Source organism: Monodon monoceros, unplaced genomic scaffold (genome assembly GCF_005190385.1).
Source record: "Monodon monoceros isolate NGI ecotype Baffin Bay Population unplaced genomic scaffold, NGI_Narwhal_1 Super_Scaffold_13, whole genome shotgun sequence".
In the NCBI taxonomy this organism is placed as follows: domain Eukaryota; kingdom Metazoa; phylum Chordata; class Mammalia; order Artiodactyla; family Monodontidae; genus Monodon; species Monodon monoceros.
The window spans coordinates 70,080,156-70,105,336 of NW_021703769.1; the positions used below are offsets into that span (position 1 = coordinate 70,080,156).

The 25,181-nt window shown below is 44.6% G+C and overlaps 1 protein-coding gene across 1 annotated transcript; it reads right to left on the bottom strand.

Annotated features, from left to right (window-relative positions):
- Positions 1–261: 261 nt before the first annotated feature.
- On the bottom strand, positions 262–23,401 carry LOC114894916 (eukaryotic translation initiation factor 3 subunit C). The gene is made up of 21 exons (XM_029222081.1): positions 23,349–23,401; positions 23,073–23,212; positions 21,601–21,666; positions 21,305–21,494; positions 20,788–20,913; positions 20,546–20,600; positions 20,305–20,414; positions 19,777–19,904; positions 11,520–11,679; positions 11,280–11,383; positions 10,677–10,818; positions 10,362–10,487; positions 10,136–10,229; positions 9,112–9,302; positions 8,655–8,879; positions 2,814–3,177; positions 1,262–1,421; positions 1,105–1,170; positions 928–1,015; positions 667–829; positions 262–568 (listed from the first exon to the last, which is right to left on the bottom strand). Exons 2-21 carry the CDS (start codon positions 23,171–23,173, stop codon positions 486–488), a joined length of 2,742 nt encoding a protein of 913 aa, XP_029077914.1. The 5' UTR covers positions 23,174–23,212; positions 23,349–23,401; the 3' UTR covers positions 262–485.
- Positions 23,402–25,181: the final 1,780 nt, after the last annotated feature.

The following is a 25,181-nucleotide window of genomic DNA, read 5'->3' on the forward strand; positions in this document are numbered from 1 at the left end:
CAGGCTAACTGTGCATCCACACTGGTCTGAGGACTACACTTCACACGGGTCTAGACTAACTCTCCCTTTTCCCTGCCTGGTGAACCACCACCCATCCACTCACAATGTCCATCACCACTGCCTCCATTATGCTTTCCCTGACATTTATGCCCCATAATCACATCCTATTCAATATACCCACCACGTTTTAAAAAAATGCCTGTTATAACTTATCACATGTTATTACAATTTTCCGGTCAAATGTCAAACAGCAGCAAGCTCTTTGAAGTCAGGGATATGTGCAAGTCATCCCTGCATCCTGAGCCTTGTGCCTGTCATGGGATAGAAGCTTAGAAATATAATTAGGAAATAAATGTGTCCAACACACCTCTGGCGACACACAGACAGGCAGAACTGCAGCAACTCTAAATAGACCTTTAATGACTGGGGTGTGGCTGGACCTAAACGCTGAATGGTTTAGGGCACTGGGGGCTGAAGTCAAGCAATCAGTAGGCCGTCTGAGACTGCTGCTGGCGGTAGCCACCCCGGCGCATGTAGCCCTCATTTTTGCGGTAGCCATCCTTCTGGTCTGCAGGAGAGAGATGGGGAGGGGAGGGGGTGAATGCCAAGGGAGAGGCAGTAAGGGGGCCAGGACCCTGGGAGCGCAGAGGGGATGGAAGCACTCACCTCGGAAGTAGCCACCATAGGTACCCTGCTTGTGGTCAAACACCCGCTCATTGTTTTCCACCAGGCTGCCCAGCTTCTCAGCCAGCTGCAGTGCCAGGTTCTGCTGGGCAGTGGGCTCAGTGCGGTGCATCACCACTGTCTGTGTCGGCTGGTCCAGGGAGGCCTGACAGAAGTGAGGCGGAGGAAGGGACAGATCAGCCTCCTGTACTCCAATCTCTCCATGACTCCACCTGCCCATGTGCCCATGCTGATGGCCCTTACCATCAACTCCTCGTTAATGATCATCTTGCTGATGATGGAGTGCACAGTGGGCAGGTCCAGTTCAAACATGTCAGACAGTGTCTCCATGCTGGGGACAAAGAAGGCCAAGAGCAGGGAGCAATTAGGACCCTCGACCACAAAGCTGGGGCTCCTGTGCCTCCTCAGGGCCCATCCTACCTGATGGAGTCATAGACACTGCTGTAGGTGAAGAGGTAGGTCCGCAGTGACTCTTCCTGGATCTTCCTGTGGGGAGAAGGGAGAAAAGGGGGAGATCTTCAGTGAAGGAGACCAAGTCTTTTCTTCCCCACCCACTAGGGTCTTGTTCTCTGCTCACCTAACCAGCATGCTTCGGACTTTGTCAGCCTCTGGGAAAAGGTCCCACACTTTGCCATTCATCTTCTCGTTGATGATAAAACTGTGGCAGGTCTTCCAGTCACCCATCTTCATGGCCTTGGAGGCAGCGACCACGTGCTCCCTCATTGACTCGGGGGGACCTGAAAGGTTGGGAATGAGGGAGGGCCTAGGGAAACTTGGGATGAGGGCTCCTTCCCCCACAAGCACTATTTAAGGAGGAACCCAGGCTAGGAGAGCAAACAACTGGACTGAGACTCTCCCAGCTCTCCATTAAGTAGCCATGTGACTGTGTAAGTCACTTAATATCAGAATAACTGTATTTACATTTAGACTTAGTCTATGATGTGCCTCAGGGGATTGGTGAGTTCCCTGAAAATGCTGACAAATTGCTGTGTGTACCCTTATGCACATTTTCCTAGGAAAGGGTCCACAGCTTTTATCAGATTCTTACAAGGTTCACTGACCTAAAAAAAATGTCTAACATCCACTGCAGGCAGTAGTAGAGAGGCGGGGAATGTGAACCAAGAAGCCCTAAGAGATGCTGGACATACAGATTTTCACTGGCAATTTTCCAATTAAAACAAAACAAAGTAAAGCATCACTACATAGCCCAAACATAATTTGCCTGAAGTGCGCCTGCACTTAATATGACCATACACACAACCAGTAGAGGACAAATCTGTAGAGGGACGTGGCTGTGGACGTGGCTGTGGACAGCAAGCTTGGCTCAGTTGCCAAGTCCTTCCATGCACCAGCCTTACAGGAAGGGCGCAATTCAAATTCCTTTCCCAGTGAAATCACAACTCACTCAACCTCTGGATTGAATGATCAGATCTCTAAAAGTGCTCAAAGAAGCCAATGTTAGATTCTTGAATGCCAAGGGTCCAGTTAGTTAGCTAAAAAATAATATGGATGCAAGGGAAAAAGAGAAAAAGGTCAGAGAGACACATACCAGCTGTGTTAACCCTGGGTAAAGTCACTTAACTTTTGTGCCTCAGTTTCTTAATCAGGAAAAAGGGGGTCATAATAGTATCTTCATAGGGTTATGACTAATGAAAAATAAATGAATTATTATTATTTATAAAACACTTCGTGCCAGGCAGAAAAAAGTACTATGTAAGTTTATGTTAAATTAAAAATATTGTTGGAATCAGGTCATGGAGACTTTTAACTTAGTGACTGAGGCGGCTGGACTTTATTCTACAGGCAATGAAGAATTTCTGAAGGTGCTGGGGGTGTATAACATCATACACTTGGTAGAAAGATACTACTGACAAATACAGACTGAAGGGGAAAATGACAGAAAGCAGGGAGCTTAATTTGTAAGCTAAGACAACGTGTCCTATGGTAAGAGACCATGGAGACTACTTAGTAAAAATGATGCTTTTAGGCCATACATGGAGATGCCATTAAGTCAAATGGAATCATCTTGTGGGAAAGTTTACTCCCTTTATCTTCTCTTAATCCTTTGATTACAAGTAATCAAGGAAGAAACGAGCAAAGCCTGCTGCACTGCAGAGCCCCACACTCACCCAGCAAGGGCTGTCGCTCGCCCACCCGCAGCTGGTGATGGAACTGCTTGCTGATCATGCGTCGGCGGGCGTCACTCTCATGGGCGGCCATGTAGGGGATCTCCAGGAGCATGGCCGACACCAGGTAAACACACTCCAGCAGCTCCAGATTTATGTGCAGGTGGAAGGGCACCTGCCGGCGCCGCTCCACCTTCTCCTGCTCCTGGTTGCGCTCTTGCAGGCTGCGCAGCAGCAGGCCCTGGCCCAGAAGCTCCTTGGCCCGGCCGCTTGACTGGATGTCCAGCAGGGCATTGTGAGCATCCTTGGTCAGGCCTTGGCGGAAGGCACAGATGCCCAGCTGCACCATGGTGCGGTTGTACAGGATCTAAGAGCGAAGGGCAATGAACTCAGAGGTGATAGCCACAAGGCAAGTCTTTCACAGGGTTAGGACAGAGAACAAAATAGATCAGTTCCTCCCCTTCCATGGAGCTTACACTCTAGGGACAGGGGTGTGGAGGACAAAATAAGCATAATATGCAGGTGGTGACCCAAGCTAAGGAGAAAAATAAAGCAGACGAGGGAGTTAAGAACGGAGTCTGAGTGGTGGCAGAAGTGGTGGGAACTCGCAATTTTATGTAGGATAACTAGGGAAGGCCTCATCTTGAAGGGGATGTTTAAAACATAAAGACCTGGGCTTCCCTGGTGGCACAGTGGTTAAGAATCCGGCTGCCAATGCAGGGGACACGGGTTCGAGCCCTGGTCCGGGGAGATCCCACATGCCGTGGGGCAACTAAGCCTGTGCACCACAACTACTGAGCCTGTACTCTAGACCCCGCGGGCCACAACTACTGAAGCCCATGGGCTTAGAGCCTGGGCTCTGCAACAAGAGAAGCCACTGCAGTGAGAAGCCCGCGCACCACAATGAAAACCCAATGCAGCCAAAAATAAATAAATTAAATTTTTTAAAAAATTAATAAATAAAGACCTAACAGAAAAAGAAAGAGCAAGTCATGCAAATCTCTGGAAGAAGAACAATATTCTAGGAAAAATGAAAAGTAAGTGCAAAGGCCCTATGCCAGATGTATTCAAGGACAAGGAATGCACTATGGCTAGAGCTGGTAAAAGATGTGATCAGAAACTGGAGGCTGGGCAAGCACAGGGCGTTGTAAACCATGTTAAAGATTTTAAGATGGGGCTTCCCTGGTGGCGCAGTGGTTGAGAGTCCGCCTGCCAATGCAGGGGACACAGGTTCATGCCCCGGTCCGGGAAGATCCCACATGCTGCGGAGCGGCAAGGCCCGTGAGCCATGGCTGCTGAGCCTGCGCGTCCGGAGCCTGTGCTCCGCAACAGGAGAGGCCACAAAAGTGAGAGGCCCGCGTACCACAAAAAAAAAAAAAAAAAAAAAAAGATTTTAAGATGGGAAACCACAGGAAGCTTTTGAGCAAATAAGTGACATAATTTGACTTCATTAACAGGGTTATTCTGGCTGCTGCATTAAGAACAGCCTGAAGGGGCTTCCCTGGTGGCGCAGTGGTTAAGAATCCATCTACCAATGCAGAAGACATGGGTTCGATCCCTGGTCCGGGAAGATCCCACATGCTGTGGAGCAACTAAGCTTGTGTGCCACAACTATTGAGACCACATGCCACAGCTACTGAAGCCTGCGTGCCTAGAGCCCGTGCTCTGTAACAAGAGAACCACCGCAAGGAGAAGCCAGCACACTGCAACAAGAGAAAGCCCACGCACAGCAACAAAGACCCAATGCAGCCAAAAATAAATAAGTTTATTTAAAATTAAAAAAAAAAAAAAAAAAAAGAATCTGCCTGCCAAAGCAGGGGACATGGGTTCGATCCCTGGTCCGGGAAGATCCCACATGCCACGGAGCAACTAAGCCCACGCGCCGCAACTACTGAAGCCTGTGCGCCCTAAAGCCCGTGCTCCGTAACAAAGAGAAGCCACTGCAATGAGAAGCCTGCGCACTGCAATGAAGAGCAGCCCCCACTCGCCGCAACTAGAGAAAGCCCACATGCAGCAATGAAGACCCAATGCAGCCAAAAATAAATTAATTAAAAAAGTAAAAGGAATAAACATTAAAAAAAAAAAGAAAAAGAAAGAACAGCCTGAAGGGATATAAGAGCAGAAGCAGAGAGAGAGACCGGGAACATGATGGTGGCTTAGACCAGAGGGTGGCGGTGGAAGTGATAATAAGTGGTCAGATAGGAATTTTCAACACAAATGGGTGGGGAATCAAATGTGAGAGAAAAACAAGAATCAAAGATGAATTCAAGGCTTCTGGGCCTAGGCAACTGAAAAGATGGACTTGTCAATAATTAAGACAGGGAAGATTGTAGGTAGTATGGATTTTCGTGTGGGGGAAAGACCAAGTCTTTACTGACAACAAAAATATAGAGGTCAATACCGGTCATGAACTTAGATACAAAGAGCCTTAAAAAAATAACAGAGAGCAAAATCCAGCAATACATAAAAGAGATAATATACCATGACCAAGTAGGATATATCACAGGAATCAAAGTCTGATATAAAAATCTAAAATCACGGTTATTCACCATATAAACAGAATAATGGAGAAATAACTGTGCATTATTTCAATAGATGCAGAAAAAGATTTTGACAAAATTCAACACCTATTAAGGACAAAAATTCCCAGCCAACTAGGATCAGAAGAGAACTCCATCAATCTGAGAAAGTCTATCTACAAAAATACTATCTATAAAAATAGGTAACATTCTTCTTAATGGTGAAATGTTCACTGCTTTCCTGCTGATACTGGCAAGGAGGCAAGATGTCTGCTCTCACTTCTATTCAGCACTAAGTATTAGAGATTTGAGTCATTACAATATGGCAAAAAAGAAACAAAAAAGAAAGAAAAGTTTCAGAGACCCAATACAGCTGTCCCTCAGTATCCATGGGGGATTGGTTCCTGGACCCTCCATGGATACCAAAATCTGCAGATGCTCAAGTCTCTTACATGAAATGGAACAGTATTTGCATATAACTTACGGTACGTCCTCCCATGTAATTTAAATCATCTGTAGATTACTTGTAACACCTAATACAATGTAAGTGCTATGTAAATAGTTACCAAACAAGGCAAATTTTGGTTTTTTGGGGGAACTTTCTGGAATCCCTCCCCCTCCCCCCAAATATCTTCAATCTGCACTTGGTTGAATCCGCAAATACCCAGGACAGAAGGCAGACTAAAACTGAATTTAGCAAAATGGCAGGATCCAAGGCCAATGTAAGAAAATTAACTCTATTTTTAGATACTGGTAGTTAACAATTTAAAAATGAAATTAACAGGAGTTCCCTGGTGGTCTAGTGGTTAGGATTCAGTGCTTTCTCTGCCGTGGCCCAGGTTCAACCCTTGGTTGAGGAATTGAGATTCCGCCAGCCATGTGGACAAAATAAAAAATTAAATTAAAGTAAAAAATTGCATTTACGATAGCATCAAAAATCGTATAATTCTCAGGAATAATTTTTTACAAGATGTATATTACCTCTGCAGAGAGAAACTGAAGAAATTAAACGAAGAATAACACGTAAGATCAACAGGTTCAAAGTTGTTAAGGTGTCAGTTCTCCCAAAATTGATTTACAGATTCAATATAATCCCAGCAGGCATTTTTGCACAAATTGACAAGCTGATTTTGAAATTTATGTGGAAATGCAAATGTCACAGAACATTCCAACTATTCTTAAAAAACAACAAAGTTGGAGGATTCATACTACCTGACTTCAAGACTTACTCCAGGGACTTCCCTTGTGGCGCAGTGGTTAAGAATCCGCCTGCCAATGCAAGAGACATGGGTTCGAGCCCTGGTCCGGGAAGATCCCACATGCCGTGGAGTAACTAAGCCCATACGCTACAACTACTGAGCCTGCGCTCTAGAGCCTGCAAGCCACAACTACTGAGCCCGAGTACCACAAGTACTGAAGCCTGTGTGCCTAGAGCCCACGCTCCACAACAAGAGAAGCCACTGCAATGAGAAACCCACGCACCGCAACGAAGAGTAGCCCCCGCTCGCCGCAACTAGAGAAAGCCCGCGCACAGCAACAAAGACCCAACGCAGCCAATAAACAAATAAATTAATTAATTAAAAAAAAAGACTTAACCCTAACACAGCTATCGAGACAGTGTGGAACTGGCGTAAGGAAGGACAAAAAGATGAATGAATGGAATAGAATAGAGAGCCCAGAAATACATTTATAGGGTCATGTGGTTGGTTTTTCATGTGGTTTTCCACAAAGGCACCAAAGCAATATAACGGGGAAAGAACGTCTCTGACCCTGACTTCACACCATATGCAGAAAACATAGACCTAAATGTGAAAGCTAAAACCACAAGAACTTCCAAAAACTAAAAATACAAAAAGAATATCTTTATGAATTGCAAGTAGGAAAAAGTTTCTTTAGATAGGACCCAGAAAATAACCAAAAGAGATAAAACTGATATATTAGAATATACATCAAAACACATGGTTAAGAAAATGAATAGGCAAACCACACACTGGAAAAAAATTGTAAAGCATTTATCTGACAAAGGACTGGTATCCAGGATATATAAAGATTTCCTACAACTCAATAATAAAAAATGAATAATCCAATCTTTAAAAAAGGGGGGGGGCAAAAGTTGAACAGACATCTCACAAAAGAAGATATATAAAGGGCCAATAAACATTTAAAAAGTAGTCAATTTCAACAGTTATCAGGGAAATACAAACACACACCACATTGAGATACCATTAGACAACAACCATGATGGCCAAAATTAAGAAGACCAACAACACTAAATATTGACAAAGTAGAAGTGAAAAATGGTACAACCATTTCTGAGTTTCTTTCTCTTTTTTTTAAATAAATTTATTTACTTTTGGCTGCCTTGGGTCTTCACTGATGCGCACAAGCTTTCTCTAGTTGCAGCGAGCTGGGGCTGCTCTTCGTTGAGCAGAGTACTCAGTACTGAGTGGGGGTTCAGTAGCTGTGGCTTGCAGACTCTAGAGCACAGGCTCAGTAGTTGTGGGCTAGTTGCTCTGCGGCATGTGGGATCTTCCCGGACCAGGGCTCGAACCCGTGTCCCCTGCATTGGCAGGCAGATTCTTAACCACTGAACAACCAGGGAAGTCCCATTTTTGAGCTTCTTATAAAACTGGACATACACCTACGCTATGATGCAGCAATTCCACTCTTAAGTATTTACCCGAGAGAAACCATACATCCACACAAACTTATACATAAACCACAAGAGCTTCATTTATAATACCCCAAACTGGTTGATGAGGTATCAAGAGAAAAATCAAGAACCTGTGATAAATTCATAAAATGGAATAAAAAATAGGTGTGCTATTCAAAAAGCACCACCAGACAGGCTCACCACGTTTTACACATAAATACCTCACAATTGTTCTAAACACACATTTATAGGATCTATACCTAGACACAACTGTAATACTCCTACATGAAAATGTCCTCACAATGCTGCCACACACAAAATTTTGTTTCACACATCACACTGTATTTGGGTCCTTGTCCTTCTCAGTTTAACTGCTTAAATGCTTTTTCATCTTTTTAAGTAAGATGATCTCCTAATGTTTGTCCCAAACCAGACACACAGTAGTTATAATAAATGTTAGTTGAACCCAAATCCTATCCCAGAGAACTCTGTTAACATGTAGGAGAATCAAAGAATGCTAGCACTCGGGAAGGACCAAGTGTCTCCCTGTATCTGCATTAGCCAGACAGGTGGCTAATCTGCCTGAGCCACTTCGCCTGAACAGAGTGGACGGGGGGCCTGGCCTGGTCTTCCCTTTGCCACCAGGGCCACAGCGCCTCCTTCCTATCCTACCTGTACTGGCGGGTCCGCGTGCTGAATGTTGTCTTGTAGGTGGCTCATGAGCATGAGGTCACGGGCCTGGTACCAGCGGGAGTGCAGAGCATGATGGTAGATATGGCAGAGGATGGCGCATGTGCGGATTCGGTCTGTGCGGTCCTTGGCATAGATGTACTTGCACAGTCTCTCCATGAGCACAGCTGAGTCCTCGCCCTCATTTTCAGCCTGGTCTTGCTCTGACTGGAGGGGTAGGGGGAGATATTGTTGGAGGAGGAAATACGTCAAGGACAATGGTTGTAAATGGCTCAGCCTTCAGCAACCAAAGACGAGACGCCATCCAGCCTCTTCCTAGTCCCTCTGCTCCACCACAGACAGTCCCCAGGGAATAGAAGATCTGCCATGAAGTCCTGAAAGACATGCAGAACCAATGGACACACCCCTCTCCCCTCTGACATGGTGGCCAAGCACTTACCTTTGAGGAGCCCTCAGGGGGGGTAAGCTGCCGCTGATGGGCCTTGTAATCAAACTTGTAGTAGGTGTGGAGGATGCGCCTCAAGTAGATGCGACAGATCTCGTCAGTGGTGCCCTTCTCCTCCAGGTAGCGCTGCACACGCTCAATGATGGTGCACACCTGTGCCTCGTCCTTCAGGTGCTCCACGTACTCTGGCAGGGATGGCACCCACCCTCAGCTTAGCCAGGCACCCAGGCTTTCCCAATCATATGTCCCTCATCAATCCAATTACCTTTGCATGTGTGTTCTGTACCCATCAGGAAAGTCTAACCCACTGTGCCCTAAAAATACCATCCTCTCCTGGGACATGTCAAGCTCACTCTCCATTGCTGTCAGGCACTCTCTTCTGCTAATTCCTCCCGATTAACTCCTCCTCCTCCTTCTCATTCGGCTCTCACCTCAAATGTGCCCTACCTACAGATGCTTCTTCAACCATTATCTAAAGCAGCCACCACTCCAGACATCCTGTCACATGTCCCGATCTGAATTTCTAATTCACACTTTACATTATCTACAACTGACTCGTTCATTCTTTTGTAGAACTGCCTTGCTTCAGCACCGAAATGTAACCTCCATGAGCATGAAGGCCCCAAGCTGTCTTGTTCATCAATATACCTTTGACTTGGTGGACACATGTGGACACTCACATTTTACTGTGTAAATGTCCTGCATTTCCCCATTCTAATGCTTAAGGCGTACAAGCTAAACAAGCCAAGGGGACAAAGATCATTATACCCCAACAATTCTCAAAGTAGCAGACAGCACCATCACTTAGGAACATGTTAGAAATGCAAAGTGTGAGATCTCACCCAGACCTATTGAATCAGGAGCTACGGGAGTGGGGTCCAATATCTTAAAGAGGCCCTGTGGTATGAATGCTGGGGTGAGGAAGGGCTGGCTTTCCGAACATTCTCACTTAGTATAATCCTTCATTTTAATCCCTGAACTTTTCCTCTCACTGATGCCCATGCTTGCTCGGGCTCACCTTGGGAGTGAGGATCAGTGTTTTGCATTATCTTGGTAAATTCTTCATCCATTCGTTCCACCAGAGTTAGGATACAGCCACGGACACGCAGCGGCTGAAGAGAAGGCAAAGGAGGAAATAAATTAGCCCAGATTCCAGTCCTAGACTTCAACCCTTCTGTCTCCAACAAGCCTTCCCAAAGCAGACAACACACACTTCCAAATAGTCTGCCAAATCCCCTCTTTACCTGGTCAGCGTTTTGCAGGTTCTCACTCTCTTCCAGAATGTTCTCTCCAACAAAGATGTTGGGGTTTGCAAACAGGATATCCATCAGCTCATTGATGCAGTCCAGACACTTCTGCCACATCTCAGGCTGCCAAGAGATCAGACAGCAGTCAGAGGTGTGAAGGTGGAACAAGGAGATGCCTCCCAAGAGCCCTACACCAGGAATCCATGGGCCTTCAACCACCAAGACTGCTCCAACAGTCCTTGAGTCTTGAGTCACTAGCCACCTTCCCATGACCCACCAGCTCCGCCGTGGAATGCTCGTTATTGTTCTCACCTTCATGTATGTGGCCAGGTTGGGGTTGTAGTCATAAAGAGAGGCGATGATATTGAACTTGATCTTGACGATGACACCCTCTCCCAGGTTGTTTTCAGAAGCAATCTGAACCAGCAGCTGTAGCAGCTCAATCTGGGCTGCACTGGAGGGGTACAGAATTGGGTGAGGCACAGGAAACAAATAAAAAAGTCTTATCCTGTCATACAGCACACCCTCTTCAGACAAGAAAGGCAGCCTCATTCTCAATACCCACCCCTAGCCTCACCACCTGTATACTTGCTTCTCTCTCATAAATTCCAAACAGAAATAGCAATAATGCTAACAATCTAACATCCTCTTCAGTCACTGAATAACTAAAGAAGAGTATTATTCTCATTTTACAGATGGGAAAACAGCCCCCAAAGGTTAAGTGATTGATCTAAGGTCAAACAGAATGTAAACAGCAAAAAATAGACTGGTGTAGTCCAAGTACATCATTCCTTCTACTGTAGCCACACACAGATCTTCCCAAAACAGCACTTTCCCCACCAACCTCCACCCCGTGTCTTAAGAGAAAATGAGCTTTCACCCTGTAATGACACAGCCCAGGCCCACGAATCTTACCGATCAGTTCCCTTCTTGCCTCGTGCCTGTAGGATCTCATTCAGTTTCTTGATGACAACAGCGTGGGTGATCTCAGTTCCCTTGGCAAACATTTTTGGCTTCTCCTAGGTAACACACAAGTTATGTGCAGGCTGACAGAAACCTATTCTTGCCTTAATTGTTCTCCCGAATCCGACCAGGAGGGTACCTGTATGCTCTCCCAAACTGTTTCCCAATTCCTTTTCGTTCTAAAATCCTCACCTTAACCAGGGGCACTCCACCCCGGACCCTTTCCCACTCCCCGCCTTCATTGTCTTCCTCCTCCTCATCCAGGCGCTTGGATTTCCTATCGTGCTTCTTCTTGGCTTTGTCCTCCCGTTTCTTCTCAGCTGCCTTCTTGTCCTCCTCTGTGGTGGGGGCCCTGCCAAGAGACACAGGAGAAGATGAAGGATAAGCCCCCTCTCCACCTTGAGGCTTCTTCCCCCAACAAAATTCCTCTTTTTCTATTCCTGGGTCCAAGTTACACTCTACAAGAATGACCTATGGATAACTGTAACCATCACCAAAGCAAGGACCACTAAGCATTTGAATCTGCCAGACCACTTACCAAGGTCTGTTACCATATTACACTAAGCAACTCATATGAAGGAAAGAGTATGGCCTAGTTTAATAAGACGGGGGTGCTAACCAGGCCGCTACAGACACGGAAATCAGCCTGTCATGTTGCTCCACAACTAAGCTCTAAGGTTTTCCAAAGAATCCATAAGCAACACAGTTGTCCTTTGGTACTAGTTGCTCTGTCCAGACTAATCTTTTTTTTTTTAATAAATCCATCTATTTATTTAGTTAGTCAGTTAGGGCTGCGTGGGGTCTTTGTTGTTGTGCATGGGTCCTCTCTAGCTGCAGCTAGTGGGGGCTACTCTTTGTTGCAGTGAGCCATCTTCTCACTGCGGTGGCTTCTCTTGTTGAGGAGCACGGGCTCCAGGCGTTGTGGCTCCAGGCTCTAGAGCGCAGGCTCAGTAGTTGTGGTGCACACGCTTAGTTGCTCCACGGCATGTGGGATCTTCCTGGACCAGGGCTTGAACCCGTGTCCCTGCATTGGCAGGGAGATTCTTGACCACTGTACCACCAGGGAAGTCCCCAGACTAATCTTTTTATCACCAACTGATTTATCAGTTTAAAATCAGTGCTTAGAAAAAAAAAAGAGCAAAAAAATTTTTGCGGTTCCCAGACTGGCTGCTTTTCCCTGCCTTTCTTTCCCCTCTTATGACAATTATTAATATAAATTCTGAATTAAAAAAAAACTGTTCAATACAACAAAATGTCCCCAACAAAAAAGAAAAAGATCACTGGCTACCTCAAAGTGGACTTAAGCTATTTGATGTCTGCAACCATTTCCAGACTTTAATATTTATATAATGAAATATAAACCAAATGACAGGGAAAAATTATTTCAAACTTTATAAAGATACTGAGGAAAAAGTCTCTCCAGAAAGACTTCAACAAACATTCAAGTTATCTATAATTAAAACATCATTTAAACGTTTATAAATAAATTTCATTTTAACTGCTTAAAAGGTTTGAAGATGCTTTAGTAATAGTTTATAAATTTGCCAGTTGGATTAAAACTTGCCCTTGCCAAAAGACTGATGCCATAATTTTTTGGGGGGCGGGGCCATGCCACGTGTCTTGTGGGATACTTGTGGGATCTCAGTTCTCCAACCAGGGATGGAACCCGGGCGATGGCAGTGACAGCGCCGAATCGCAACCACTAGACCACCAGGGAACTCCCTATGCCATAACTCAATAGAAGCTTAATGGTTTTTCCTCCTGTACTAATGCAATACTCTGTAATGATAAAAACTCATTTCATAGGTAAAATCCTTTGCAAATACGTGAACTATGTTCATTAAGCTGAAACTGCTTGGTCTGCATCATCCAGCCCCAAAGCTCTGAGATCACAGGACTTCATGCTATTTAAAAATCAATGCTGTCTAAACTTCAAAAGAACTTAATTATCCTTGGCCTAAAGTTTTACTCGAAGCCCTCAGGATATTGTGATTCACACCTCAAAAACACAAACTCTCACCCTATGAAATTCTAACCTAAAGACCTAAAACTTGACTTGATCTCTCCCCTATGACAGATTATACCTTGGTATATTCACATCTTGTTAGAATCGATCAGAAAACTGACATTTATGCTCTCAGCTAGAGGGACATCACCAAATACACATCCACCTAAATACACAGCTAAGAAGCTGAAGACATTAAGAGACACCAATAGAAGTTAGTCCTAAAACTACACTGAAAAGGACCATTCCACACCCTCTTAACCACAACTATGATCTAGACGTCCTAGACATACACTCTTCCTTAGGATCCTAACAACTTGGAGATCCAGTCCCACCAGAGATCTATCCTGAGGTTCACAAGGCCTCCAGAAGCAGGTAGCTCTTAGAAGCAGATAGCATCTCGGAGAGATTCCACAGGGCAACCGTATCAGATGTAGACAACGTCCTCCAAAACCCTTCAGATTAGGATTCATAATTGAGACAACAAACGTTTTCTGTGTATTCCTCCTCTTTTAACTTCTGTATCAGTTCATCATTATCCAAGTTTCACAGTAAAAATCTTGGTTGCTCACTATTGGAAGAGGTCATTGACAGGATGTGACCATGGGTTGACCCAAGAACTGGACCCAGGGTATTGGAGGCTCCTTACTCCCTCCTCTGTCCTTGGAATGTACGTTCTGCTCACGGTTCCCACCTTAGGAGCCTTGAGAGGCTTAGGATGCAGCCTTGAGAGCAATGTGTTGAGACCATCTGATCTGAATATGTGACTGAGCTCTACTATAGCCTCTACATAAACTCTTAAGATTCTGGAAGACAGGTGCAGAGATCTACTCATCTTGAGGCCGCCAAAGATAAACCCTGTATTTAAGTTCCCTTGCTTATTACACCTGCCACCTACCAATCTGGAGTGGTCTGCCTCTTTCTTCGGTCTTTCCTTGTCCTCTGTGCATGGGGATAGTTTCAGATTTTACCAGGGAGCTCCCACGGTTGCAAACCAATATCCATATTTGATTAAGACTCCAACATGGTAACTTATGAGAAGGGGTCCAAGATACTAGATTTCATCAGTTTGTACTTAAGAATTCCTACCCCAACTACAAATTCAGAAACACGAATATGTGATCTGTAATTTACCTCTAGTATGGTCCAAAATAACAAATAATTTAAACATTTTAGCCCCAAACTAACAAATTCCTTAGCTAAGAATTAACCTTAAATAGGGAATTCCCTGACAGTCCAGTGGTTAGGACTCTAAGCTTTCACTGCCGAGGGCACGGGTTTAATCCCTGATCAGGGAACAAAGATTCCATAAGCCACGTGGCTCAGCTAAAAATTAAAAAAAGAATTAACCCTAAATAAAACTGATCTCAAATATTGGTCAGTCAAGGCTAATAAATAAAGATGTGCAATAAATAACATCTTATTGAACCTGGATGAATACTTTGGAAAAAACAAATCAATTAAGAAAAAAGCCACTTGATTAAAAGTTCACTAAAGTGATTCTTAAAGACATTCTCCTAGATAGGCTTAGCCTGATTAGAAAATTAAATAAAGGTCCTAAATGTTTCTTTACTGTATCTGTGACTATCCTCATATTTTCTGCCCAAACCCACTATCTAATATCCAGGTGCTTAAATGTTGCTAGACAACCTTATTATCCCACATCAAAGAAATTGAAGCTCTTGAGATTAAATGTGTTCCGTTACGTGCTTGTTTTGACCAAAAGATGAAAGCTGAGAAATTCTGACGAGAGGAAGGGTATAGACTGGTTTAATATGGAGATGCTGAAAAAGGATGCTGGCAGACATTATAGGGACAGCCTGTCATGTTTCTAGATAATCCATTAACAACTGAAACTAACCTTGGCTAGCTTAGATAGCTAATGAGTTTACACACACACAAATGTGCAAACAAAATTCAACGTTCCCACCACTGTCTGTGGTTTTTCCCTCTCTCTTTATTCCTCTTTCTCTTATCAAATTCTTTTTTGTCTTGGTTGGAAATCGATCTTAAAAGTTGGTCTACCTTGTTATACAAGTAAAATAGTGTCTCTGAATTATTCTTTGACACTACAAAGCCACAAACGCTTAATGTCAATAAGGCCTTTGAGGATCCCATGGTTAACCCAACCTCTGACACTTGACATTTTAACTAAATCTAATTTTAGATTATCAAGGGTAATCTCTATAGTAAAAATAACAAAGATAGGATTAATCTTAAAATAATTATTCTGAAAGCCAAATCTCTCCCAACCAAATTATATACTGTATGAATCCATTTATATAAAACTCTAAAAACTGCCAACTTATCTAGTGATAGAAAGCAAATCAGCAGTTGACCACAGAAAGGGCAAAGAGAAGTGGGGCAGGAGAGAAGGTTTACAAAGGGGCATAAAGCAATTTTTAGGAGTGATGGATTTTATTTACTCTGATTGTAGTGATGGTTTCATGAGTATAAACATGTAACAACTTATCAAACTGCTAACTTTAAATATGTGTGGTGGGCTTCCCTGGTGGCGCACTGGTTAAGAACCTGCCTACCAATGCAAAGGATACGGGTTTGAGCCCTTGTCTGGGAAGATCCCATGTGCCGCGGAACAACTGAGCCCGTGGGCCACAACTACTGAGCCTGCACTCTAGAGCCCGCAAGCCACAACTACTGAGCCCACGTGCCACAACTACTGCAGCCAATATGCCTAGAGCCCATGCTCTGAAACTAGAGACGCCAACATGGAAGATTGGAATTGACAATATATACAGCAATATGTATAAAATAGATAACTAATAAGAACCTGCTGTATAAAAAAAAATTAATTAAATTAAAAAAAAAGAGAAGGCACCACAATGAGAGCCCATGCACTGCAACGAACAGCCCCCGCTTGCTGCTACTAGAGACAGCCCATGCGCAGCAACGAAGACCCAACGCAAAAATAAATAAATAAATTTATGTTAAAAAAAGGAAGTTAAAAATAGGAAAAGGATAAATAGAAAGCACATTAATAAGAGAGCAAGAACAAGACAAAATACATATATAATCACAATAAATGTAAATTAACTTGCATAGATTAAAAAGCAGAGATCAAGTTTTGGAGACAGTGGTGGTGGTTGCACAACCGAGTGAATGCACTCAATGACACTGAATTGGACACTCAAAAAATGATTAACAGTAAATTTTATGAGTGGCACAATTGAAAACAGAAAAAAAACCAGCAATGATCATAAGACGAAAAAGAAAAAAAACCGAGCTGGATTTGTAAGAGACATCCCTAAACATAAACCATGGTAAAGTACAAAATAAAAGGACAGGAGAAGATATACAGTTGACCCATGATCGACGTGGGATACGACATGGGGATGGGGTGGCAATCCCCCGTCAAAAATCCGCATGTGACTCTACAGTTGGTCCTCTGCATCTGAAGATTCAACCAACCATGGACCGTGTGGTACTACAGCATGCATTTACTGAAAAACGTCTGCGTATAAGTGGACCTGTGCAGTTCAAACCAATGCTGTTCCAGGGTCAACTGTATGTGTGTTCTCAAAGATGCCCTATTATCAAGCAGAGGAAGCCCCCTTCTATTCCTACTTCGTTGAGTGCTTTTTTTTTTTTTTTTTTTTTTTTTTTTTTTTGCGGTACGCGGGCCTCTCACTGTTGTGGTCTCTCCCGTTGCGGAGCACAGGCTCCGGATGCGCAGGCTCAGCGGCCATGGCTCACAGGCCCAGCCCCTCCATGGCATGTGGGATCTTCCTGGACCGGGGCACAAACCCGTGTCCCCTGCATCGGCAGGCGGACTCTCAACCACTGCGCCACCAGGGAAGCCCTGCTGGACTGGTTTTTGCTGAGGATTTTTGAATCTAAATTCATAAAAGATATTGGTCTGTTGTTTTCTTTTCTCATCATGTCCTAAGTTTAACCTTAGTCCCCACTTGTTCCCTCAGATAGGAGCCTTTGTGCAATGCACATGTGCAGTGTATACTACACACACTGGTCCAAATAATGGAGACTTCAATACACAATTATTGAAAAGACAAAAACACAAAGAAGATATAAAAAATATGAACCAGTAATAAGGTTGATAGTTCTATAGGATGTCAGCAGGCTTAAAATATGAGTTTCACAGTAAAGCAAATTTAAGAAATAGCTAATGAAACAAAGTTAAACAGATCTATTTTGCTTAACTGATACATGGTTGTAAACTCTCCAAGAAGGGAATATGATACTGTGGCGTAATAAGAAATAATTATGTGGTCTTTGTCCTCAGTTCCTGACACAGAGCTCCTAAATCCCTTGGAATTTCCTGAGCAATAGGAGCATCGTTCATTCTAATGAGGCCTTGACAGGCCTCTAGAAAGCTTTCAGGATGGGGGCTGGTTGCCAGAAAGACCAAAGCATGATTAGAGGGGTGTAACTGATAGCTCCACCCTCTGACCACCGGGGAGGATAAGAGGGACTGGAAATGGAGCCCATCATCAACAGCCAACGATTTAACCAATCATGGCTACGTAATGAATCCTCCATAAAAATCCTTAAATGATAATTTGGAGAGCTTCCTGGTTGATGAACCACTGAAGTGCTAGGAGGATGGTGAACTCAGAGAGTACACTGAAGCTCCATGCCCCTTCTCCCATACCCTGCCCTATGCATCTCTTCCATTTGGCGGTTCCTGAGTTGTATCCTTTATAATACGCTGGTAATAGTAAGTAAAGAGCTTGCTTTCCTGAGTTCTGTGGGTCGATCTAGCAAATTATCGAATCTGAGGAGGGGACTGTAGGAACTCTCTGAATTTAGAGCCGGTTGGTCAGAAGTACGGGAGCCACACTTGGAACTTACAACTGGCCTCTAAGGTGGTGGCAGTCTCAAGGGGTCTATGCTAACTTTGGGTAGTGTCAGAACTGACTTAGTGTTGAACACCCAGTTGGTGTCCAGAGAGTTGGAGAACTAGCTGGTATGAGAAAAAAACACATATGGTGTCAGAAGTGTTGTGAGTAAAAAGACATCAGATACACAATACTCCCCCTGTATTTGACCAGTGTTCCCTGGAGCACACAATGAAAAATGCTTCTCAATAAAATGGCTGTGTCTGACCCCTCTAGTGTGAGGGAACTCACTAACTCCTGAAGCTGCATAACCCCAACTTTTGAAAGCAGGAAAGCAACCCTTAGAGCATCAGTATTTCTGCCAGTTATCACTGAGCTTGATACTCGACTTCTGTAGAACACAAAGGGATAGGTGTCACCTTGACTTCAAAGGAGGAAACTAGGACCTAAGAAGGCTAAGTAACTCACCCAAGTTGACAGATACTAAAGTAGTAAGGGCTGTGACCAGAATCCAAATCAGAATCCTCCCCCATACCATGACGATACTAGTAAAGTTCAGGAAGGCTTGCTGCAGTCTATATGCTATATGCTAGGTTCTCAGGAAGAGTGAGAAGAGAAGCTACTGTCTCTGAGGGCACACCACATGCCAGTCCCGGGCTGAGCCAGGCGTATCACCTCCCTATATTTTTGCAGGTATCCTTGAGACAGGGTCAAGTACCGCTCCATTTTACAAAAGATAAAACTGAAGACTGGAAAGGTTAAGGAGCTTATCCAATATCACACAGCTAATCAGCATCAAAGAGAGATAAACACTCAGTCCACATGCAGCAAGTAATGTCATGGTTAAATATCTGGACACTGGAAACTTCAAATCTCATCTGCAGGACACATTAGCTTTATGATCTTAGCCAACTAACATACCTGACTCTGAGATCCCTCTGTTGGCCTCTACAACCTAAAAGGACTCCATTGGGGGAGGAGCAATATAGGAGTAGGGGATTAAGAGGTACAAACCACTAGGAATAAAATGAGCTACAAGGATATACTGTACAACACCAGGAACTAATCTATAAATGGAGTATAACTTTTAAAAATTATGGATCACTAGGGACTTCCCTGGTGGTCCAGTGGTTAAGAATACACCTTCCAATGCAGGGGACGTGGGTTCAACCCCTGGTCGGGGAACTAAGATCCCACATGCTGTGGGGCAACTAAGCCCGCGTGCCGCAACTACTGAGCCCGCAAGCCACAACTAGAGAGAAGCCCATGCCTCAATGAAGAGCCTCTGCGCCGCAACAAAAGATCCCGCATGCTGCAGAGAAGATCCCACATGCCACAACTAAGACCCGACACAGCCAAATAAATAAAATAATATAAAAAATAAGTTTAAAAAGTTATGGATCACTATACTGTACACCCCTAATTTACATAGTATTATAAAGCAACTATACTTCAATAAAAAAACTTTTTAATGTAAAAATAAATAAAAATAAAAGACAAATAAAAATTAAAACTGAAATGGGAAAAATAAATAAATAAAAGGACACCACAGGAGCAACAACTTTCAAGATGATTAAAAGCTTCCTACCCCTCCCACTGTAGCCCAAAGTACCATTACTTTTCTTACTTTTTAAGGAATCTCGACGCCAGCACTGTCTGTTTCCCTTCTTCCTCCTCTGAATCTGAATCAGAAGATGTGGAACCTGTGTCCCAATCTTCATCATCTTCTGAATCTTCTGAGTCCTCATCTTCATCCTCAGAGAAAAAAAAAGATGATCAGAAGAAACAAGATGGGAAGACTGACTCGCATCTCTGCTCTCCCTGCTGACACATGTTTCAGAGACTCTCTGGAGCAGCAGAAGAGTGGTTGAATCAGGATATTAAGAGCTGGACTGGACCACCAAGACGCAGAGAGAAGTGCTAACTTGCTCCAGGGACACAAAGCTCCCCTGGGGCAGAGCTGGGCCCAGAATCTAGTTCTCCAGATTCCAAGTCACTCAGTGCTCTAATCGAAGAGGAAATCTGTCCCCAGACCAGACTCTGCTAAACCCCACCCCTCCCAACCCTAAGGCTCTGTGAGTCTTTTCTTCTCCCCAGAGACCCAAGAATGGTCCACAGCAGACAAACCACCCCTCAGTGTAACCCTGGCTCTTACCTCCATCTTTTTGAGGAACTTCCGACTCTCGCTAGAAGGAGCTTCTGATTTCTTCTTTAGGAAAGTGGAAGCACTGACTCCTTCATCATCCTCATCCTCATCTGAAGAGCCTGGTGGGAAAGGGGAGAGAAAAAAAGAGTTAGAATAGTGAAGAGATGAATGGCAACCAAGAAAACAAGCCAAGGAAACCCTTAAGTTTAGAGCTCCTAACCATTTGCAATTAAGGCTTTTCCTCACTCACCTTCTGAATCCTCCTCATTCTTCTCGGCATCTTCATCTGCAGACTGCTCAGGGTTCTTGACAGAAGGAAACGACAGAATAATGGAGGATGCCTGCCAACGACCCATCCCACCTCCTCCACCCCACAGAGCTTTCTCATGATTCCCTCTCCAGTCACACACCTCCCATTTGCAAATACTTTTTTGTCTCAGTCATGGGGTCACTGTCCCCAAAGTTCAGAAAGTCTCCCTCTAGCACCCTCACCTGCTTGTAATTTGTAATATGGGACTCAAAATCTCGGTTGTATTTTCGGATCTTCTGGCGCAGGGTGCTCAGGGCCTTGGCATTATTCTTGTTCATCTTCTTCTTCCCTTCCTTATCTTCCCATAGCTGAAGGAAAGAACAGGGAAGAAAGGGAGAACAGGGATCTGAGATTAAGTAGTATTCCCTAAACTTCAGGCTTCACAACTTTTGGGTCTTGCTATCTACAAACATCTATACTACTTAAAAACTATACCTCTTATTGTTTACCAATGCTTTATTTATGTATCAAAAGTACAAAACCACAAATAAGAGGTAATATAAAAATATATACAATTAAAATTCTTAACATAAAAAAGTCCCTCTCCTTATGTTTATAAGAACGTATTTCTTATGTTCTGGGAAATACTGAATATCTGGCAAACAACTCAGAGGAGACGTGATCCCTGGGTGTGGGTCAGGAGAAAGCTCCAGGTCCACAATCCCCTTCTAGATCCCCCTGCATCCACAGGAATCACACCTCATTAAGATAGTCCTCCAGGTCAGCCAGGATTCGGATATAGAACCGGGGGACACCTTCCTTGTCCACAATGCTCTTAGCCTTCCCATATGCTTTTCCTAGGAGCTCAAACTCTTCCAGGCACTTGGTGACATCCCGAATCTTCATGGCATTACGGATGGTCCGGATAAGGTTGGTCAGTTCCTCAAACCTGGTTTGAGAGCCCAATACCACATTGCACATGCCCACCATCACCAACCAGAAAACCCACCACTGCTCCAGAAACTCCCCATCACCCCGCCTCCCCGTGGCCTCACCTCTTATCCTTGGCGCTTCTGACAACTCTCTTGGTATCTTCTTCATCCTCACTCAGCAACAACGGCCTATTTGGAAGGAACAGAGACCATTAACCTCTGTTCCTAGCTCCAGTCTTTCCAAATGATCTCTCTTTTTCTTCTCCGATGGGGCAGGTAGCCCATTCCTACCACATTCATCTTGTTTTATTCTTCCTCTTCACGGCCTCATCATATAGAACTCAATCTTTTAAGCTTACTTCAAAGTAAAGCCTTTTATCAAATGTTGTAACACATTAAAAAAAATGACCGTCTCCAGCCTCTCAAACATAAACAAACGGAAGTGCTTATTTACTGTGTCAAAAAATTAATTATGTGAAGACACAAGTCACTAAGAATTACTAAAAGAAGTTGAGAAAAGAGGTACTTTACCTAGAATGAATGGAAAAGGTGGTACTTGAACTAGGTCCTAGAAAGCAGTATTTCCCAGAGTGTGACAGGCCAAGGGCAAGGAAAGAGTCTCAACAGCTTTGACACCTCCATTACTCGATATTTTTACTTAATAATTAAAAACCAGACCACAGACAGCATTCAGCTGGCAACAATATCTCTTTTCTTTCCATCTTATTAGCTTTTCCAATTATTTCCTATTTTATAGCAAGTGATGTTGATTTTCCACTTGTAACACAGATATGAAATCATATTGATGTGGGTATACACAGATTCTATTTTTCACTTTTAAAAATGAGTTTTAGGGCGTCCCTGGTGGCGCAGTGGTTGAGAGTCCGCCTGCCGATGCAGGGGACACGGGTTCGTGCCCCGGTCCGGGAAGATCCCACATGCTGCAGAGCGGCTAGGCCCGTGGGCCATGGCCGCAGAGCCTGCGCGTCCGGAGACTGTGCTCCGCAACGGGATAGGCCACAACAGTGAGAGGCCCGCGTACCACAAACAAACAAACAAAAAAAGAGTTTCATGCTGAAACAAGACTTTGAAGTGGTATGTATATATATTCTTAAGTACAGGTATGTGACAAAAATAATGAAGGTGGCATGTGTATGACAGAAGTTTGAGAAACATTCCAATGTTCCAAAGGGAGAAAAGAATTTTAATTTGCAGAGATGGGTGAAGAGTATTTAAATGGAGATAAACAACAGGAAAATACTAACAGATGTTTAAGAACCTCAGAGCCAGATCAAGGAACTCCCAGGTATCAAGCGAGTATTGGGGGTTTCTTGCTGATGCAACACACCCAGCCAGTGGGAAACCTTTTCTCTGTGGCTCTATCCTTTGCCTGGTGGGTGGATTCCCACAATTCACAGCACCCTTAGCGTTACGGTTGTCCCTCCAACACTGCTCCGGTCCCTTAAACTCTCAACATCCTTAGAACCCGCTCTCACCGCCCCCATTTCCATTCCCCTCCCATATACGCGGCCTTCCACAGCCTGCCGAACCCCTCACCCCATCGAGTCGTCCCCATGGCCCAGGCCCTCACTCACTGTTTGCCGTAGTTGCCCCCGACAGGTTTGGTGACGAGCTCCTCCCCGGACAGGGACGACTCGGACTCGCTGTCCGAACCGGTGGTAAAAAACCGCGACATGGCGACGGCGCGGAGCGGCTGCGGCGGGCGCGGCCAGACCTACGGTAAAGCCCGAAAGTCACGGGCCACGAGAAGGGGCCCGGGCCGCCACCTCCTGACCCCCATCCTCACACTCTCCGCACGTATCCCAACCCGGGTCCCCCTCCCCGAAGCAAAAGGCCAAAGAAGTACTTACCAGCTGACGGCCGGAATCACACCGCTGAGCCGAAACAGCGGAAATTCGGCGAGGAGAAGGGGGGACTTTTGCGTCACTTCCGGGAGAATCACACCGCTTAGCCGAAGCAGCGGAAACGCGGCGAGGAGAAGGCGGGACCTTTGCGTCACTTCCGGGGGACGCCGACGAACTGTACCGGTGCGACTACAACTCCCAGTGGCCCTCGCGCCTCGCAGGGGGCAGGGTCGGGCCTGCAGTAAACTTGGCAGGGAGGAGGCGGTCTCGAGATTCCTGGATTCGACCGCGCTTTGCCCTCGGGTGTTATTGCTCACAGCCAGCCAACCAACCACACACCTCACCTGTGGAATCAGAATTTCAGGGCCAGGAGTTTACTTTCTTAAAGCGCCCACGCGATGCTGATGAGCTGCAAGGTTTTGGAGCCAGGCTTAGAGCAAACTTCGGATCGGACTTTGTATTCGAATACCAGCTCCATCACTTACTAGTGTATGAACCTAGTCAGATTTCCTAACCTCTCTGTGATTCAGTCTCCCCAGGTTAGGACCATAATAGGACCTACTTCATAGGGTGTTATGAGAATTAAGTGGCTTAGTATATGTGAAGCATTTAGGACAATGCCTTGCACAACATAAGCATATAATAAATATTAGCTAGTATTCATTCACTATTCCACAAATGCTTATGTGACTGTTTTACATTTTTTAAGGTGGTTTCATTCATTCAGCACTTGCTGCATGTCTGGTACTGTTTAGCACTGGGGGTACAATGCTCCCCTGAAAGAAAACTGGGACTTAGCAGATCATGGGAAAGAAGGAGGCCACTTTAGGTAGAGGAAACAGTCTGAACAAAATCCTAGAGACAGGAAAGTTCAGGGCAAGTTCAACAGCTGTTATATTGGGGTTAGAATGTGGCAGGGCCTTTCCACACATCCTGGCCTGTCACCCCTCTTTCTCCACTTTCCCCCCTTTTCCTCTCTGTTTCTCTTTCTCTCCTTTTCTCTCTTCCTCCCTCTCTCCCCACAGATCCACCTGATGCTGAAGTCAACCTCTTCACTTCCCAAAACAGAAAGGGAATGCACTGAAATGGCCAAGGAAGCTTGCGTAAAGGGTAAGGGAGGTTGAGTGATTTGAAGATCATTGTCACTGAAGATGAAGAAATGCAAATTCAGACTAAAGTAAAGCTACTGATTTTAGAGTGGTTTCTAGTTACTCCCAAGACCCTGATCATTTGCAAAGGAAAAATCATATCCAAACTGTTTATTTTTTACTAATCCTTTACTAAGTCATTATGAAATTTTTCGATTTAACAGGGAGGGGGCTTTTTTAGTAAAATTTTTATTGAACTGTAACATAGATTCAGGTAAGTGACAGATCATAAGTGCGCAGCTTGATGAGTTTCCACGAAGTGAGCACATCTGTATGCCCATATCAAGAAACACAACATGACCAGAACCCCACCCAAACTCCCCTCTTGTATCCCCCTCCTGTCACTACCCAGCAGGCTTCTTAAATTTTTTTATCGTGAAATATTTCAAACATAGAGACAAGAATAAACACTATTTTAATGAACACCTATGTACCGACAATCCGCGAAGCATTGTCAAAACTTCATGTGATACCACATACCACTTTCTGTTGTGGTTCATTTTTTTTTTTTTTTTTCGGTACGCAGGTCTCTCACTGTTGTGGCCTCTCCCATTGCGGAGCACAGGCTCCGGACACGCAGGCTCAGCGGCCATGGCTCACGGGCCCAGCTGCTCCACGGCATGTGGGATCTTCCCGGACCGGGGCACGAACCTGCGTCCCCTGCATCGGCAGGCGGACTCTCAACCACTGC